Below are 19,050 nucleotides of genomic sequence, written 5' to 3'. Positions count from 1 at the left end.
CATGAAAAAATATAAGCTTATATTCATAAAGAAATGAGTATGTTATTACCTTTTTCTTGCTTGCTCTGGACTATTAATTTGACATGGTTGGAACGTGCACAGCACAGTTGAGACACCACCATTTTAACACTGAATCGCTATACCATGAACTGACAGAACCCTGCGTGAAGGATGAAAAACTCATACCTCAAGTGAAGAATCACAAAGCAGCATGGAAGGGGAAAATGAACTAAATGGGCATGGGGAGTGAAGAATGGTTGAGGTTCCAGGCTCTAACTGTACATCCTTAAGTAAATTAAATTTAACTCACCTATAAAGTGAGTTAAAACAGATGAGTTTTAAGGTCCATCTCAACTCTAAATAAGATACTAGCAAAAACAAGGAATCCATCACTTCAGATCCTTATGAAACCCAGGAAAGGGTGGGGCACATTGGTTCACCTGAGGTCAACAGTTGGAAACCAGCCTGACCAACAAGGTGAAACCCCGTCTCTACTAAAAATACAAAAATTAGCTGGGTGTGGCGGCAGACACCTGTAGTCCCAGCTACTTGGGAGGCTGAGGCAGGAGAACTACTTGAAGTGGGGGGCAGGGGCGGGGGCGGCGGCTGCAGTGAGCTGAGATCGTACCATTGCACTCTAGCCTGGGCAACAGAGCGAGATTGTGTCTCAAAAAACACAAAACGCTAAAACAGCAATGGTACTAAAACTGTTCAGAATGGGACGGACACGGTGGCTCACACCTATAATACTAGCACTTTGAGAGGGGGAGGCAGGTGGATCACCTGAGGTCAGGAGTTTGAGACCAGCCCGACCAACATGGTGAAACCCCGTCTCAACTAAAAATACAAAAAATTAGCAGAGCGTGGTGGCAGGTGCCTGTAATCCCAGCTACTCAGGAGGCTGAGGCAGGAGAATTGCTTGAACCCGGGAGGTGGAGGTTGCAGTGAGCCGAGATTCCATCACTGCACTCCAGCCTGGGCAACAGAGCAAGACTCCATCTCCAAAATAAAAACCACCACCACCAAAAAACTTGTTCAGACTGAACACAGAACTCAAGGGCATTATTATAATGCATTACAAAGAGAATTTTCTATAGCTTTGCACAAGTATCTAAATCCTATACATCCTTTTAACAGCAATTTTAATTATTGAAGAAATGACTTAAGTACAAAAAGAAAAGTCCAAACTGTCAGCTTTCAGTCCTCCACATTCCCCTCTTTAATATGGTATTTTGCACTATATACATTAATGAAAATTTGAAACAAAAAAGAACTTTAGTCAAACTCCCCTTCCTCCTCCAGCTTTATTGGAATAGTTTAAAATTACATTTCTATATTCTAGGACTTCAGTTGCTCTTTCCATCTGACTTTTAAAAACTGATTACAGCAAATGAAACACAGTTGTCTAAGTGATATAGTATACAAAAATAACATCTTGATTTCTGTGAAAATGCATTTCTCTGCAATTCCTGAATAGCTCCAAATTATGCTAACTCTGAGCATTGATGTTTACTCTGGGTTTTAGATTTAGTCTTTGAAAAAAATGTGTTCTAAACCTTTGCCATCACCATCTATGTGTCCAACATCAACACTGTGATGAAGTTGTTCCTGTTTAGGCTTTTATTCCGATTTCTCTCGAACAGCCATTAACACGCATGTTTATCTTTTTGTTTACTCCCACTGAACTGTATGTTCTATGTAGGGCCTGATACAGATGTTACTTGATGTTATTTAATAGCTACTGAGGTCAGACAATCCAAGGCCATCATTATACTAAAATTAAAGTTATTTATGGAAGTTCATAGACACTTCCAGAATTGGTTTTACCTCCTACATGGGAACATGTTCAACAAACCCAGGACGGGCTTACTGGTCTGACTCAACTCTTCCCATTCATCAATCCCTATTCACCAGTGGCACGGAAAAGGGGTTCTTTAACAAAGCATTATACATAACACCTCTACCAAACTAAACATAAACTTTTTTTTGTAGTTAAATGCAGAAAGTCGGTTTTTTCCACCCCTTTCCTCCTTTTACACGGCAAGTAAAGCTCACTGGCCTGGGAGTTGCCTCTATCTGCCAACCTTTGGCCAGTGAAGAGGATTCAGAGAAAATAATACAACCATCAATCAGAAAAAGGAGGGGCGACAAAGGAAAATAATTAGGCTGTAGCCTCAATTGTGCATTCCCGTGCAAGGTGCCCTGACTCGCCACAGCGGTAACAGTTGACTTCACTTGTCTTGCTGCAGTTGATGGCTACATGACCAGTTTCACCACACCTAAAAAAGAAATTAAAATACTTTTCACAATGGGCCTCAGAACAAAACTGTCTACCAAAGCAACAGTCACGATGCCGAACAAAACGCCTGATCCTTGTCTTCATGCAATTAACCCCTAAGGTTTCACAGATATGTACACAACATTTATCAAATTATATACTTTACATGTCACAAACAGGCAAAGATTTCTGGTTACATGATAAAAGATTTATGTGTATTAATTATAGAGCTTTCTATGAAGTCTCTGGAAGTTTCAAACTGTAACACTCTTATTTTTACGTATTAAAAAAATCCAGTTGTTAGGCCGGGCATGGTGGCTCAAGCCTGTAATCTCAGCACTTTGGGAGGCCGAGACGGGCGGATCACGGGGTCAGGAGATCGAGACCACCCTGGCTACCACGGTGAAACCCCGTCTCTACTAAAAAATACAAAAAACTAGCCGGGCGAGGTGGCGGGCGCCTGTAGTCCCAGCTACTCGGGAGGCCTAGGCGGGAGAATGGCGTAAACCCGGGAGGCGGAGCTTGCAGTGAGCTGAGATCCGGTCACTGCACTCCAGCCTGGGGGACAGAGCGAAACTCTGTCTCAAAAAAAAAAAAATCCAGTTGTGAAAACTGTCCTTGTACCATAAGCCACAGGATATCAGGGCAGAATACAGAATTATATACAGACAGACTGCCAGTTACGTATGGTGAAAATTGGTCTTATCTGGTCACAGCTAACTTTCACTGAATTTATTAAGGCCCTTCCATTTATAGCTAATTCATTTCTGGAAGAATCTCTGCAATGAGTTTTCTTCTAACAACATTCTGACACCTTACCTATAGCACTTCACTTTGGTGCAGTCTTTTTGAATGTGTCCGAATTCTCCACAAGAATAGCACTTCTGCTCATCTGCATGGTCGCAGTCACGAGCCAGATGGCCTGGTTTGCCACAGTTGTAGCAGCATTGCTCTCGCTCTCTCTTGGGCTCCTTGCAGTCCTTGGCAATGTGGCCACCTCTACCGCAGTTATAGCAGGCTTCAACAATAAGGAAAAGAAACAGACCAAGACTATAAAACCTTTACAAAGTGTTATGTTTTAAATTATACAATATAAAACCTCAAAGGTGGAAATGCTATACGCAGTTGCATGTGCTCACCTCTCCAAACTCTAGAGGGGGATAAAAAGGAAGTGTTAAATACTTACCATCCTCCTGAAGATCACAATCCTTGGCAAGATGACCAGACTCACCACAGCGATAACAGATGTCTGGAAGAGATGAGGAAACAAACTGGAAGCCTGTTTTGAGCAAAAACAAAGAGAATTTGGCTAGTCAGACCAGTCTTGATACTAACAAATACTGAAGTACTTCAAATTTTTCTATTCGACAAAATACCTCTATCCGAGGTAAAACCACCTCTGCCACGGCTTCTCATTCCACGACCACGGCCTCCACCAGTAGGACATTCCCGGGCCCAGTGGCCAGATCGTCCACACTTGAAGCACTCATTGCTGCTCATGGCTGCAGTCAGATCTTTGAAATATTAAAAGTAACAACATTAAACCACTGAAAGTTCTTTTAACTTTTATTCTCCGTTAAATGTATTTTTGGAAAACTATTCTGGGGGAGAAAGCTAGCTAATATATCAGTTAAATAGCTGGGTGCAGAGGCTCAGGCCTGTAATCCCAGCACTTTGGGAGGCCAAGGTAGGTGGATCATGAGATCGAGACCATCTTGGCTAACATGGTGAAACCCCATCTCTACTAAAAATCCAAAAAGTAGCCGGGTAAGGTTGCGGGTGCCTGTAATCCCAGCTACTTTGGGAGGCTGAGGCAGGAGAATGGAGTGAACCCGGGAGGCGGAGCTTCCAGTGAGCTGAGATGGTGCCACAGGATTCCAGCCTGGGCAACAGAGTGAGACTCCATCTCAAAAAAATAAAATAATCATACAACTACATGCTTATTATAGACCTACTATAATACACACGTTAATAGTTATTGATGGAAGTGATGGAATTTACAAGGTTAGGGTCAGTGAAAATCCATTATGAGAACAAATAATTGGTAGTGGCCAGGCGCGGTGGCTCACACCTGTAATCCTAGCACTTTGGGAGGCCGAGGCAGGTGGATCATCTGAGGTCAGGAGTTTGACACCAGCCTGGCCAACATGGCGAAATTCCGTCTCTATTAAAAATACAAAAAATAGGCCGGGCGCGGTGGCTCAAGCCTGTAATCCCAGCACTTTGGGAGGCCGAGACGGGTGGATCACGAGGTCAGGAGATCGAGACCATCCTGGCTAACACAGTGAAACCCCGTCTCTACTAAAAAATACAAAAAAACTAGCCGGGCAAGGTGGCGGGCGCCTGTAGTCCCAGCTACTCGGGAGGCTGAGGCAGGAGAATGGCCTGAACCCGGGAGGCGGAGCTTGCAGTGAGCTGAGATCCGGCCACTGCACTCCAGCAAGGGGGACAGAGTGAGACTCCGTCTAAAAAAAAAAAAAAAATACAAAAAATAGCCAGGCATGGTGGCATGCGCCTATAATCCCAGCTACTCAGGAGGCTGAGGCAGAAGAATCACTTGAACCTGAGAGGTGGAGGTTGCAGTGAGCAGAGATCACGTCACTGCACTCCAGTCTAGGGGACAAAGTAAGACATACACACACACACACACGCACACAGAAAATGGACTCTCAGAGTGAGGAGTCAGTGAAGGAAAATACTCTTAACCTTAGCACCTGATACAGTACCTAGTTATACTGCAGCACTTGCCTGGTGACTGAGATATTCCTTAGAACAGGTATGTTAAAACAAATGCAAGATACAAATTTTATCTCTAGATGGTACAACTACAGTAGGCCCTCTATATCCATGGGTTCTGCATCCATGGATTCAACCAACCTGGGAATAAAAATATTCAGTGGAAAAAAAAGTTGCATCTGTATTGAATATGCAGACTTTTCTTGCCATTATTCCCTAAACAATATGCTAACAACTACTTATTCAGCATTTACATTGTGTTAGGTATTATAAGTAATGTAGAGATGATTTTAAAGTATATAAAAAGATGTGCAAAGGTTCTAATGCAAGTAGTACACTATTTTATATGAACATAGGAGGATTCTGGTATCTGAGGGAGTTCGTGGAACCACTTATCCACAGGTACCAAGAGATGACTGTATAATAAAAACACTAGGAAAATGACCATAAGTTACACCAAAGCGCTAATAATGGCACATACAGCACTGGGAAAATTTTTTTCTTTTTTTTTTTTTTTGAGACGGAGTCTCACGCTGTTGCCCAGGCTGGAGTGCAGTGGCGCGATATCGGCTCACTGCAAGCTCCGCCTCCTGGGTTCACGCCATTCTCCTGCCTCAGCCTCCTGAGTAGCTAGGACTACAGGCGCCTGCCACCGCGCCCGGCTAATTTTTTGTATTTTTAGTAGAGACGGGGTTTCACTGTGGTCTCGATCTCCTGACCTTGTGATCCGCCCGCCTCGGCCTCCCAAAGTGCTGGGATTACAGGCTTGAGCCACCAGCACTGGGAAAATTTGTGTTTTGTTTTCTTTTCTTTTATTCTCCCCTTTCCAAATGTTTCTGTAATTTTCCATTTTAAACAATGCAACTTAGAATTTCATAATAAACTCCTTTAATTGGGTATCATTTTAAAATAAAAATAAAACTCCCACTAAAGCAAATGGATTTTGTACTTCTTATGTAATAATCTAAAAATAAATTGAGGCTATTCTTAAAATAGAATGAAATGGAATAGAATGGAATGAAAACAATGTAACTATATTTTCACACTTCCATATCTCAATATTTTTACTCTGAATTCCATTGTCAAACAATGGCACACAAAGTCGTATTTTAAATATCCTCTCAAACCTAAGCACAGGCATCATCATCTAGAAAAACGTATTTCCAACTGAGTAAAACTGACTGGATAATGGAATTAGCTAACCCAACCACAGCACCAAAGACCCAAAAGGCAGTCAGAAAAATGGCAAGGCAGGCCGGGCGCGGTGGCTCACGCCTGTAATCCCAGCACTTTGGGAGGCCGAGACGGGCGGATCACAAGGTCAGGAGATCGAGACCATCCTGGCTAACACTGTGAAACCCCGTCTCTACTAAAAATGCAAAAAATTAGCTGGGCGAGGCGGCGGGCGCCTGTAGTCCCAGCTACTCGGGAGGCTGAGGCAGGAGAATGGCGTGAACCCAGGAGGCGGAGCTTGCAGTGAGCCGAGATCGCGCCACTGCACTCCAGCCTGGGCGACTAAGCGAGACTCTGTCTCAAAAAAAAAAAAAAAAAAGAAAAATGGCAAGGTTCTCCACTTTCAGTAACTGTTTAACTTTTTACTAACTCTTGCCACTTGCCTACAAACATATTACCAAAAAAAATCATTTGGCTATGAGTTATTGGTGCTTTCAGATGCAAAAAACATATTTCTAGTCAGAAGAAACCAGCCAGTGAAGGAGATTAAAAACAGATTTTCACAGAATTTCAAACAGTATCTGCTTTGTAATCATTCTTTCTTAACTATACTAGTATCAAGCATCTTAAATTATGTAAAGTATTTGCCGGTTTCCACCAAAGGGAAGAGTCAGGATTTAAAAAAAAAAAAAAATGAATGGCAGCCTGGGTGCAGTGGCTCACATCTGTAATCCCAGCGCTTTGGGAGGCCGAGGAAGACAGATCACCTGAGGTTGGGAGTTCGAGATCAGCCTGGCCAACATGGTGAAACCTTGTCTCTACTAAACATGCAAAATTAGCCAGGCTTGGTGGCGCATGCCTATAATCCCAGCTACTCGGGAGGCTGAGGCAGGAGAATTGCTTGAACCCAGGAGGTAGAGGTGGCAGTGAGCCGAGATCACACAATTGCACTCCAACCTGGGCTACAAGAGCGAAATTCTGTCTCACACACACACACACACACACACACACAAAAAAAAAAAGGCATATAAAATAGTCTATCTTCTCCAGTTGAGCTCATTTTAACTATTGCTCTCAAGGAATTATTTACACATAAATGATTACTTTTAAAGTATAATCCAGACAATCTGCAAGGCCTGAATATTTTATAATTTGATATTTAAACAAGATACATCTTGTTTAAAATACAAAACCAGGCTGGGCGCGGTGGCTCACGCCTGTACTCCCAGCACTTTGGGAGGCCAAGACAGATGGATCATGAGGTCAGGAGATGGAGACCATCCTGGCTAACATGGTGAAACTCCGTCTCTACTAAAAATACAAAAAAAAAAAAAAAAAAAAATTAGCCAAGCGTGGTGGCTGGCGCCTGTAGTCCCAGTTACTCAGGAGGCTGAGGCAGGAGAATGGAGTGAACCTGGGAGGCGGAGCTTGCAGTCAGCTGAGATTGCGCCACTGCACTCCAGTCTGGGCAGCAAGACTCTGTCTCAAAAAAAAAAAAAAAAAAAAAAAAAAAAAAAACAAGGCTGGGCACAGTGGCTCACACCTGTAATCCCAGCACTTTGGACGCCAAGGCAAGAGGATCACCTGAGGTCAAGAGTTTGAGATCAGTCTGAACAACACAGTAAAACTCCATCTCTACTAAAAATACAAGATTAGGCCAGACGCGGTGGCTCACGCTTGTAAGCCCAGCACTTTGGGAGGCAGGTGGATCGTGAGGTCAGGAGATCAAGACCATCCTGGCCAACATGGTGAAACCCCAACTCTACTAAAATAAAAAAATTAGCCAGGTGTGGCGGTGCGCACCTGTAGTCCGAGCTACTTGAGAGAGGCTGAGGCAGGAGAATCGCCTGAACCTGGGAGGCTGAGGTTACAGTGAGCTGAGATCGGGCCACTGCGCTCCAGCCTGGGCGACAGAACGAGACTCCGTCTCAAAAAACAAAAATGTTCTGTAAAAAAGATACGCACCTCAGTGGCAAAGGCAGAACTTTGCACACTAGAACAAAAGTTTTACATGTTTTGCCTTTTTTTTGTGTGTGTGACGGAGTCTCGCTCTGTCACCAGGCTGGAATATGGTGGCACAATCTTGGCTCACTGCAACCTTAACCTCCTGGGTTCAAGCAATTCCCCTGCCTCAGCCTCCGCATAGCTGGGACTACAGGCGTGCACCACTATGCCCAGCTAATTTTTTGTATTTTAGTAGAGACAAGTTTCACCATGTTGGCCAGGATGGTCTTGACCTCCTGACCTCGTGATCTGCCTGCCTTGGTCTCCTGAAGTGCTGGGATTACAGGCGTGAGCCACTGCGCCCAGCCTGTTTTGCCGCTTTTAGTCACGCATAATTTTACTAGAGTAAATTAATGCTAATAAAGAAAACAAAACCAAAACACTAAGCCTTAAAAGGGAAGAAAAACATTAATAGCCTTCAAACATCATCAATATGACATGCTTTTTAAAGAGGTCTTTCAGTGTCCTTAGGTACTATGTACGCAACCTGTCCTCTCCTCCCTTTGGCCAACCCTATCAGAGTGAATCAGGTGGTCTACAGTTTCACTGGTAACTGGTCCCTTGTGATAGGCTTGTCTCTTTAACAACATTATTAAACTAACTGCTTTCCACAATGTTTTAGACTCACACTACTTATATTAGGCAGCAGGTCCCGATCCTAGCACTCATCTCATATGAGTGTATGTAGTTTAAAGGTCTTTACAGAATTCCATGATATTCCTTAGGAAAACTAAGGTAAGGTAAGACAGCTGAGAATCATGGCTCCATGAGTCTGTCTCATTGCCTATGACTGCTCCTGGCTGGATTCTCACTGCACTGTCCTGGTCTCCCCTGCTCCTTTTCCACCTGTCACAACTTTTTCCAATCTTCGTGGGCCAACTCAAATGCCAACTCTATAAAAGAATCTGACTACATCTCCCAGGCTGGAACTATCCTTCCTATTAAGTCCCAGGACACTCTGTTAATATCTGTCTAATGGCAGTACCACATTGCCTTGTATCATATTCCTTGAAGGTAGAGACCAAGTAATTAACCTTTGAATCATCGAACATCCCATACAGTTATCCTTTTAGTAGCCATCATGTAACTCAGTATTTTAATTAATTTTTTTTGGGGGGGCAGGGGTCTTTAGTAATTTGGTGAATGAAACTACTGACCCAATCCAATCTAATCAAGTACTAACAACAATGCATCTAAATTACTGCTATCAGTCACCAGAGTTACTGCACCATTAATTTAAAGTAATGATGTATTCTCAATTTTGTATTCACTAAGGACTGACTACAGTCACTCTCTGAAACTCTCAGCTTTCTGAAACCATAGGTAAGATTCTGCCCAAATGAATTTAGGATCCACAACTTTCAGCTTCTGACAGGGATCAGGGCCAACCACTCAAAGGACATTTCCAATGTAACTTTTTTACAAATCCAGTAACAGAAGTATCTTCTACTTGTAATTGTTATTTTTGGGATTCCAATCTATAATAAAGTAAAGACTAGAAAATATCAAAGGAAGAAAACTGCTGAATCATAAAACCATGAAAATTATATTTTTTTCAGATTATCTAACACCATCCCCACGTGTGGCTAGGAAATTTACACCCAAGACAACTAAAAAGCCAGCAGCCAGACCAGAACCTCTAATTTGTCATCCAGGTTCTATTAGTCCAAGAATTCATAATCAATTAGACTTCAGTACTATTTTATGCAATGCTACAAAACATACATACTAACTTCAATAAAAAATAAAATGTTTTTCACTTTTGTCAGGCAGCTGGAAAACACTTATTTTCTTCCTTTTGCTAAAAACCACTAATATAAGGGACCAGTTACTAAAGGTTCCTTGGGTTTGTGTTTTCTCTGGAAAAAAATTTTCATGAAACCTGATATATGTATACTGCACTGATGTAGCCTGCCTGACACCGTAAGAGATTTTGGAACCACACTCAACCTGGGTTAATCACTTAACCCAGTTTAACTACTTGCTGTGTTACCTCAAAGACATCTGACTACCCATCTCTGTCTTACTTGTAAAAGGGAAATAATAAAACTGATGTGTGGTAAGAATTGTTACACAGTACCTTGTGCTTAATATATATTCAATTTAATAACCAAAGTTTTTGTCTTCTAGGTACATATTCTTTCCACTTTTGCCAATTACCTTAGACTGCTTACAGACAGTAGACAGAACTCAGTCCAATGTCTATTACATAGCAGGTTTAGAGTGAGACTAACTGCTTCTACTTGTTTCCCATCTTACAGTCTATTTCCTGAATGGAATGGAAAAGAGATTAAGAGGAGAAAAACTGGTGATTTCCAAATCAGTTCACATTTTCAACTACCAGACATCAAGATATTTGTCCTAAGTTTCAATTTTTGTGTATCAAATTTTTATGATACAAACCACTTTAAAGGGTGGCAGGAGCACAGGGTATGCGAGGCAAGAGAAGAAATGACTAAGACAGTCAACAGAAGGTCTGGACCAGGCCGGGTGGCCCACGCCTGTAATCCCAGCATCTTGGGAGGCCAAGGCAGATGGATCACCTGAGGTCAGGAGTTTGAGACCAGATGGCCAACATGGTGAAACCCTGTCTCTACTAAAAATACAAAAATTAGCTGGACGTGGTGGCGTGTGCCTGTAATCCCTGCTATTCAGGAGGCTGACGCACAAGAATTGTTTGAACCCAGGAGGCAAAGTTTGCATTGAGCCCAGATCGCACCACTGCACTCCAGCCTGGGTGAGAGTGAGATTCCGTCTCAAAAAAAAAAAAAAAAAAAAAAAAAGGTCTGACAAGACTGACGGATTCACTGAGGAGCCATGTATGCTAAACTAAGAGGGGTAACTATTTTTAAAATTTTGAACTTATCTTGGAATTAAAGAAACCACAAATGGTTACTAAATTTGTCTTCCTTAACGTAATTTTACCATACTATTAAGAACAAATCTAGTAAACTACTAAAATCTAATAGTATGTGGTCAAGACTAACAATCAGGGTTCTAATAAATAGAATGATCATAACTCGGTCCTACAAAATACATTTAAAATAAAGTAGCAACAGGAAAGTTGGAGATAAAAATGACACTAGCAAAGAAGGGTATGATTCTGGCTATCTTTATTACTTTATATGGTTTTCCTAACACCGCTGTACACATTCACATTTGTATATATCCTTACTTTTTGCAAGCTCAGGGTTATCCCTGACTCATTCATGTTGTTAACTTAATTCCATTTAGACCATATTGGAGCTTTTGCCCTCTGAATGTATATATGCATTATTATGCTCCATTAAGTCAGTTTGGTGTTTCAACATGGTAGTAAAACACTTCAGACTTTTTTTTTTTTTTTTTTTTGAGACACAGTCTCACTCTGTTGCCCACGCTGGAGTGCAGTGGCATGATCTCGGCTCATTGCAAGCTCCACCTCCCAGGTTCACTCCAATCTCCTGCCTCAGCTTCCCCAGTAGCTGGGACTACAGGTGCCCGCCACCACGCCTGGCTACCTTTTTTTTTTTTTTTTTTGTATTTTTAGTACAGACAGGGTTTCACCGTGTTAGCCAGGATGGTCTCAATCTCCTGACCTCATGATCCACCTGCCTCGGCCTCCCAAAGTGCTGGGCTTACAGGCGTGAGCCACCGCACCCCACAGGGCAAGGGCTGCAGTGAGCTGAGATACCACCACAACAAAAGCTATACTCCGCCTAAAAAAAAAAAAGCAATGAAAGGAAGCAATATACATTCTGTATTACCCGCATTCTAGCCAGAATAATGGAAAACAGAATACTTACCAGGGAGCAATTCTATATTTTTATCCTGGTTCCTGCATTTACTGCCTGACCTTGGTTAATTATATCCATTTCTGCCTGCCCTGAATTCTTGAAGGGTTTTAATTAATAGCTGGGTATCTATGAGTCAGGCATTAGTAAACATATCTATAATCTTACAACCTTACAAGTTATGTATTCTTGCTCCATTTTAATGACAAACTCAAGATCTGACATTGGCTGGGTGCAATGCCTCATGCCTGTCATCCCAGCACTTTGGGAGGCCGAGGTGGGCGGATCACAAGGTCAAGAGATATAAGACTATCCTGGCTAACACGGTGAAACCCCATTTCTACTAAAAATACAAAAAATTAGCTGGGCGTGGTGGCAGGCAACTGTAGCCCCAGCTACTCAGGAGGCTGAGACAGGAGAATGGTGTGAACCCAGGAGGCGGAGGTTGCCTGGGCGACAGTGCGAGACTCCATCTCAAAAAGATAAAAAATAAGAAAATCTGACACCAAGTGACTTACCCAAAGCCACACAGCTAGAAAGTACTACAATCAGGATTTCAAGAGTCTCGCTCTAAATCCTCTGCAAAGGCTTTGGTTAAGACTTGAGGCCGGGCACAGTGGCTCATGCCTGTAATCCCAGCATTCTGGGAGGCCAAGGCGAGAAGATCACTTGAGGTCGGCGGCCTAGCCAAAATGGTGAAATCCTGTCTCCACTAAAAATACAAAAATTAGCTGGCCATCGTGGTGCGTGCCTATAATCTCAGCTATTCAGGAGAGTGAGGCAAGAGAATCACTTGAACCCAGGAGGTGGAGGTTGCAGTGAGCTGAGATCATGCCATTTGCACTCCAGTGTGGGTGACGGAGCGAGACTCCATCTCCAAAAAACCTAAAAACACAAAAATTAGCCGGGCGTGGTGGCACATGCCTATGGTCCCAGCTACTCAGGAGGCTGAGGCAGGAGAATGGCTTGAACCCAGGAGGCAGAGCTTGCAGTGAGCTGAGATCCTGCCATTGTATTCCAGCCTGGGTGACAGAGCAAGACTCCATCTCAAGAAAAAAAAAAAATAATAATAAGTGGTAAAGTACACAAAAATGCTATGATAATATATGACAAAAATGCTATTGTGTAATATTTTTAAAGTAGGGAATTATACCAATTCACTCCTTTCTTCAAAATATTACATAAAAGTATTACTACTATATATCTAGTAACTTTAAAAAAGCCACACATTTGAATTGTAATGCTGTATTCATTCTGTATTTCTCTTTAGATAAAAATCGAAGTAAAACTAGAACTGATAGCTTTAAAAAAAAAAATCTACAGTCATAATTACTTTTAATTCATTCACACAGGTTTCTCGAATCTTAAGACAGGTATTTTCTTTCTTTTTTTTTTTTTTTTTTTTTTGAGACGTTGTCTCGCTCTGTCGCCCAGGCTGGAGTGCAGTGGCACGATCTCAGCTCACTGCAAGCTCCGCCTCCCAGGTTTATGCCATTCTCCTGCCTCAGCCTCCCGAGTAGCTGGGACTACAGGCGCCCGCCACCTCGCCTGGCTAGTTTTTTGTATTTTTTAGTAGAGATGGGGTTTCACCGTGCTAGCCAGGATGGTCTCGATCTCCTGACCTCGTGATCCGCCCGTCTCGGCCTCCCAAAGTGCTGGGATTACAGGCGTGAGCCACCGCGCCCGGCCAAGACAGGTATTTTCTTTAACTTCATGGCAGAACTTAGGAGTCTCACCAAACACACAAATACTGGCAACTTGATTCACTAGTTAACACCTCATTTGTATTTACAGGTGATCACTGTAGCACTCAATATTCCTAATTAACAAAATCCTTCTAATTACAACTTGAAATTTGGTGGCCTCAAGTTCTCACTTTATTATCCCAGTAGTTTTAAACATGAAAATGCTGCATAGCTTACTGCAATCACTTAATAGCATTCCCTTGCTGCAGCAGCATCTGACACTGCCAGAATAGGAGTTCTATTAAGTGAGAAAGAGCGTTCTCCACGTAGCAGGTCAGGATGCCTTGGCATCATTCTTCTCACTCTCTACTTACTGTCAAGAGGCTAGGAAGAGAAAAAAGAACTATTTTTTTTTTTTTTTAAATTTTTCATTCCTGCAAGGAAAAAAAAGCAAAACCTCTCTGTGGTCAAATCTTCAGCCAACAGAAAAATCATTCCAATTAGTCCAATGGTGGTGTCATTGCTTTTAGGCACCAGTTTGGTACTATCCCATATACATGCCACATATTTTTATTGAACTTTAAAAGACAAGTAGAATTATCGACCAGGCACAGTGGCTCAGGCCTTGTAATCCCAGCACTTTGGGAGGCCAAGGCGGGTGGACTACCTGAGGTCAGGAGATGGAGACCAGCCTGGCCAACATGGTGAAACCCCATCTCTACCAAAAAAAAAAAAAAAAAAAAAATACAAAAATTAGCCGGGCATGGTGGCATACGCCTGTAATCCCAGCTACTCGGGAGGCTGAGGCAGGAGAATTGCTTAAGCCCGGGAGACGGAGGTTGCAGTGAGCCAAGATTGTGCCACTGCACTCCAGCCTGGCCAACAGAGAAAGACTCTCAAAAGAGACAAGTAGAATTGTTACAGATCATATAACAAAACACATTTATACTTCAAAAAAGACATCTCCCTGCCTGTTCCAGATGTTCAAATGCCAGTTTAAGAAAAACCCGGCCGGGTACGGTGGCTCACGCCTGTAATCTTAGCACTCTGGGAGGCCGAGAGAGGCGGATCACAAGGTCAGAAGTTCGAGACCAGCCTGGCCAACATGGTGAAACCCCGTCTCTACTAAAAATACAAAACTTAGCTGGGCGTGGTGGTGGGCGCCTGTAATCCCAGCTACTGGGGAGGCAAGAGAATCGCTTGAATTCACGAGGCGGAGGCTGCAGTGAGCTGAGATCAGGCCACTGCACTCCAGCCTGGGTGACAGTGTGAGACTCCGTCTCAAAAAAAAAAGAAAAAGAAAAAAAGAAAAACCCTGGTCTTCCACTGATTTGGTTCAAAATATTTTACAGACTGCATCACCTGTTTGAAATACATTACCTTTACTGTTACCAATATGAAAAAGTGGACCTTTAGTTCCTCAGAAAAACTGTTACTTTTTTAAAGGAAAACTGTTATCAAGAGATGAAATCTGAAAAACTTAAGTCTTTAATTCTACCCTTGGGAAAGTAATAAATTATTCCTTTTATATTCCAATACACAAAGAGCTCTTGTAGACAAAAATCAGGCTGCTCAAACTAAAAACAGCATGTACCTAGGATCCTGGCAGTTTACAGGTGTTTGATTATCCTTAACCAAAGTAACTCATTAGAAGCATTTAAAACTATTTAGGAGGGGGGAGGGGGAAGCCCAGGAGATAAGAGGTACATTTCGTATCTTTTTGAAACCCTCAAAGCTCTACACTCGTTATATTGCTTGAGCAAACAACATAAAATTGCTAATTTAAATTCGAATGGAAATAGTAACTGGTTACCTTTCACTCCAAAATTGGGTCAAACAATAGGAAAGGGGGAAAAAAATCTACTTTTAAAATTTTAATTTAAAAGCAAGATGGGGATATTCATTAGACCTCCTTCACTTTGAAAAAGACAAAAAACGAATTCAGTTTTGGTTTCTCTTACCTCTTCTGAGTCCTTCTGAATAATGCCTGAAACACACTAGCTGAAATCACAGACGATTACTGAGCAATGTTCTCTTTTCACAAGACCCCCAAGACCAGAAGCAGTTACTTCCTTTGGAAGTGCCCTGTGGCTGAGGCCATGTGGTTAACATGTGGGAACAAGCACAAGCCTTACCCATAATAAAATCAACACCTAAACCCAAATGTGGACCATTATGCCATTCTAAAATAGGTTCTCACGATATGGAAAAATCTAGATGGAGGGGGGCTAGTTGAATTTCGTGTCTCGTTTGTAATTACATCTGTTTCATTAATCCAAGAAATGATGCAGACTACCGCCCGCTGCTGTGGTTTTGGAGCTTTGACAAATTCGTGTTTTTTCTGGTAATGGCACTTTTAAAGGATCCCAGCAACTTAAATCGTGTTGACTCAGGGAAAGTGAGCCCCATCAGCCTCTTTTCGAATGGTAATATAAAACAAGCAACTTAGTATTTAAATGATAAAAATTCAAGAACCTGGAAACTATCAACTACGGGGAGTATAAACACTAAAGGCTCCCAAGTCTTCCAGCAGTGTCTCGCCACCCCAAACACAAGGGCTCCTTCAAGAATCCTTTTTTTTTTTTTTTTTTTAAAGACGGAGTCTCGCTCTGTTGCCCAGGCTGTAGTGGCGCTATCTCGGCTCATCACAACCTCCGCCTCCCGGGTTCACGCGATTTTCCTGTCTCAGCCTCCCGAGTAGCTGGGATTACAGAAGCCCGCCACCATGCCCGGCTAATTTTTGTGTTTTTAGTAGAGACAGAGTTTCACCATGTTGACCAGGCTGGTCTCGAACTCCTGACCTCGTGATCCGCCCGCCTCGGCCTCCCAAAGCGCTGGGATTACAGGCGTGAGCCACCGCGCCCGGCCTAAAAACCCTTTTCTAAGGCCCCCAAAACCCTTGGCACATGGCCCGCCAGGCGCACGACCCCAGCACATGGCCGGCACGACTATACCCACCCCATCCCCCCTTCGTCGGAGCCTTTCCCCACCACACGGACTCCTTCCAGTGAGTTCCCGCCAAATCCACTCTCGACCCCTCATTCCGCGACCCTTGAAGCGTCAGGGCCTCGGCCCCAAGGGCGCACGGGCGGGCCTCCTCTGCCCTAAGCCTGCGGCCTGGGGTGCGGCCCTGGCGCCGAGAGACCCGCATGCTCGGCGACCCAGCTTTTCAGGACGAAGAAAGGACAAGAGTGTCGTCCGACAGCGGTGCGCCAGAAACCCGGGTCCGAGGCGGCGGCGGCGGCGGCAGCAGCCGAGCTTCCCGCCTGACGCAGCAGCGGCGCAGGCCAAAGTGCCGCCGCCATCGCCGCCTCGCCGCTCCCTACCCTCTCTGTCCGCCACAGACCCGGCCCGCACTGCGGCTCCCTCAGTGCCGGCCCCCTCCCCCAGCCCTCACCTTCCGCGTCGGAGCGGACCCGCAGCGGCGGAGACTCGGACGCAGGCCTGGGGAAGACGGCTCGCAAGGTAGAGGCTGTTTATTTTGAGGGTCCTTGCCTGCGCCACACGCGGGTCTGCACACGGCCCCACATACGCCGCTGCGCACGGCTCTCCTCCGCCTCGCCCACGCGGCCAATCAGCGCGCGGGGTTCGGTAGTCCAATCAGTGTCGCCCGTGGGAGGGCCGCCCATCCAGAGCGCGGCGCGGGGCGGGGCGAGTGCTTCTGCGCGCCGCGGCCTTACCCGCTGTGCCCCGGGCGCGGCCTTTCCCGCCGGGATCCCGGTCCCGATGCTTCTCGGGCGGTTCCCAGCTGGGTCCGGGCCCGGCCGGACTGGGTGGAAATCTGGCTGACCTTGGTGGTCTGTCTTGTCAGCTGGAGCAAAGGGATGCCAGGGGACGGGTCTCGGTGCAGTGACTGCGATTAGCTTGGGGCCGCAGAAAGTTTCTCCCCCTTCTCGGGCTCCTGCCAGCCCCTTGGCTTTCAGAGCCAGGCCCGATTTCCAGATAACATTTATAAGTTTGCAGAAAAGGGGATGCCAGGTCACGGTCGTCACGGCTGTGGGATGTAGGCTGAGATTTGTATTGATTTTGTGAGCCGGGGAAGGCCTTGCTTTCTCCGCCAGGACTGATGTATCTTCCCAAGATGAAAGTGCCTTGTAAGGGCGAGGGGCCTTCCTGGGAAGGTCATGAGCATGGAAGGGAGTGGGACCCAGAGTGTGACGTTTAGCACGTTTGTGAGTGACATCCCCCTGGAGGGCCAGGAGAACCTTTTGACCTGGTCTGTCATATTCAGGAATAGACTTCAGTTTAGATACGGTATTTTCTCCAAAAGAGATTTGTGTATATAGCCCTAGATAGTCTTGTCAAGATTAAACCCAATTTAAATTGTTAACTGTAAACTATAATATTTTAGAATTTTGTGTCTCATCCTAGAATGGCTTTATTCGAAACAAAAAAAAAGGGAAGAGTCCCAAGTTTAATCTCAGAGAAACCTCCAAGTTCAATACTATGATTTCTTTTTCTTTTTGTTTTTTTTTTTTTTTTTTTAAGAGTGGGGTCTTGCTCTGTCGCTGGCATTACAGGCATGGGCCACCACTCCCTAATCCCAGTGCTATGATTTTTGAAATCATGTTCGTGAGAAGGCAGAGCACCTGTGCTGAGAATCAGGCATTAAACCTGGGTTCAAATCATTAGTGCTTAATCATTGTAAAGCAGGAGATTGTGTTCAACATAGCAATTATCAGAGAATGAATGCATAACTTTAAGGACCAATGATATTTTAAACTTTTTTTTTCTTTTGAGAACGGAGGCTCGCTCTGTCGCCCAGGCAGGAGTGTAATGGCACGATCTCGGCTCACTGCAACCTCCACCTCCCGGATTCAAGAGATTCTCCTGCCTCAGCCTCCAGAGTAGCTGGGATTACAGGCATGCGCCACCACGCCCAGCTAATTTTGTATTTTTAGTAGAAGCGGAGTTTCTCCATGTTGGTCAGGCTGGTCTCAAACTCCCGACCTCAGGTGATCTGCCCACCCAAAGAGGTGGTCAGCCTCCCTAACTGCTGGGATTACAGGCATGAGCCAATGCGCCTGGCTGAACTTTTTAAATTTATCTATTACTATTTTTTGAGACAGAGTCTCCCTATGTCTCCCAGGCTGGAGTGCGATCTCAGCTCATTGCAACCTCCACCTCCCATGTTCGACCAATTCTGCCTCAGCCTCCTGAGTAGCTGCAATTACAGGCGCCCTCCACCACGCCTGGCTAATTTTTGTATTTTTAGTAGAGATGGGGTTTCACCATGTTGGCCAGGCTTGTCTTGAACTCCTGGCCTCAAGCGGTACTAGGCCAAAGTGAAAGGATTACAGGTGTGAGCTACCGCACCCAGCCTTAAACATTTTTTTAATTGAAGCAACCTAAGGTAAAAATTTTTTAACTAAATTTAACCAAATCCCAATCAGATTGAATA

At 44.2% G+C, this 19,050-nt stretch overlaps 1 protein-coding gene across 4 annotated transcripts; it reads right to left on the bottom strand.

Moving 5' to 3' along the window:
• Positions 1 to 1,964: 1,964 nt before the first annotated feature.
• On the bottom strand, positions 1,965 to 17,186 carry CNB (CCHC-type zinc finger nucleic acid binding protein). 4 transcript variants are annotated; one of them, XM_011734555.3, is made up of 5 exons: positions 17,047 to 17,186; positions 3,655 to 3,792; positions 3,465 to 3,557; positions 3,098 to 3,296; positions 1,965 to 2,279 (listed from the first exon to the last, which is right to left on the bottom strand). In XM_011734555.3, the coding sequence occupies exons 2-5, from the start codon at positions 3,776 to 3,778 to the stop codon at positions 2,162 to 2,164; spliced, it is 534 nt and encodes a 177-aa protein (XP_011732857.1). In that variant the 5' UTR covers positions 3,779 to 3,792; positions 17,047 to 17,186; the 3' UTR covers positions 1,965 to 2,161. The 4 variants fall into 4 exon arrangements, with proteins under 4 accessions (XP_011732857.1, XP_070948386.1, XP_011732860.1 ...); XM_071092285.1 differs by having other exon boundaries at positions 3,098 to 3,301; positions 3,467 to 3,557; XM_011734558.3 differs by having other exon boundaries at positions 3,676 to 3,792.
• Between the last annotated feature and the right edge of the window lie 1,864 nt (positions 17,187 to 19,050).

This window comes from Macaca nemestrina, chromosome 2 (assembly GCF_043159975.1).
Source record: "Macaca nemestrina isolate mMacNem1 chromosome 2, mMacNem.hap1, whole genome shotgun sequence".
In the NCBI taxonomy this organism is placed as follows: Eukaryota; Metazoa; Chordata; class Mammalia; order Primates; family Cercopithecidae; genus Macaca; species Macaca nemestrina.
The sequence above is the reverse complement of the archived record's forward strand: the minus strand, read 5'-3'. Positions and strand labels throughout refer to the sequence as shown.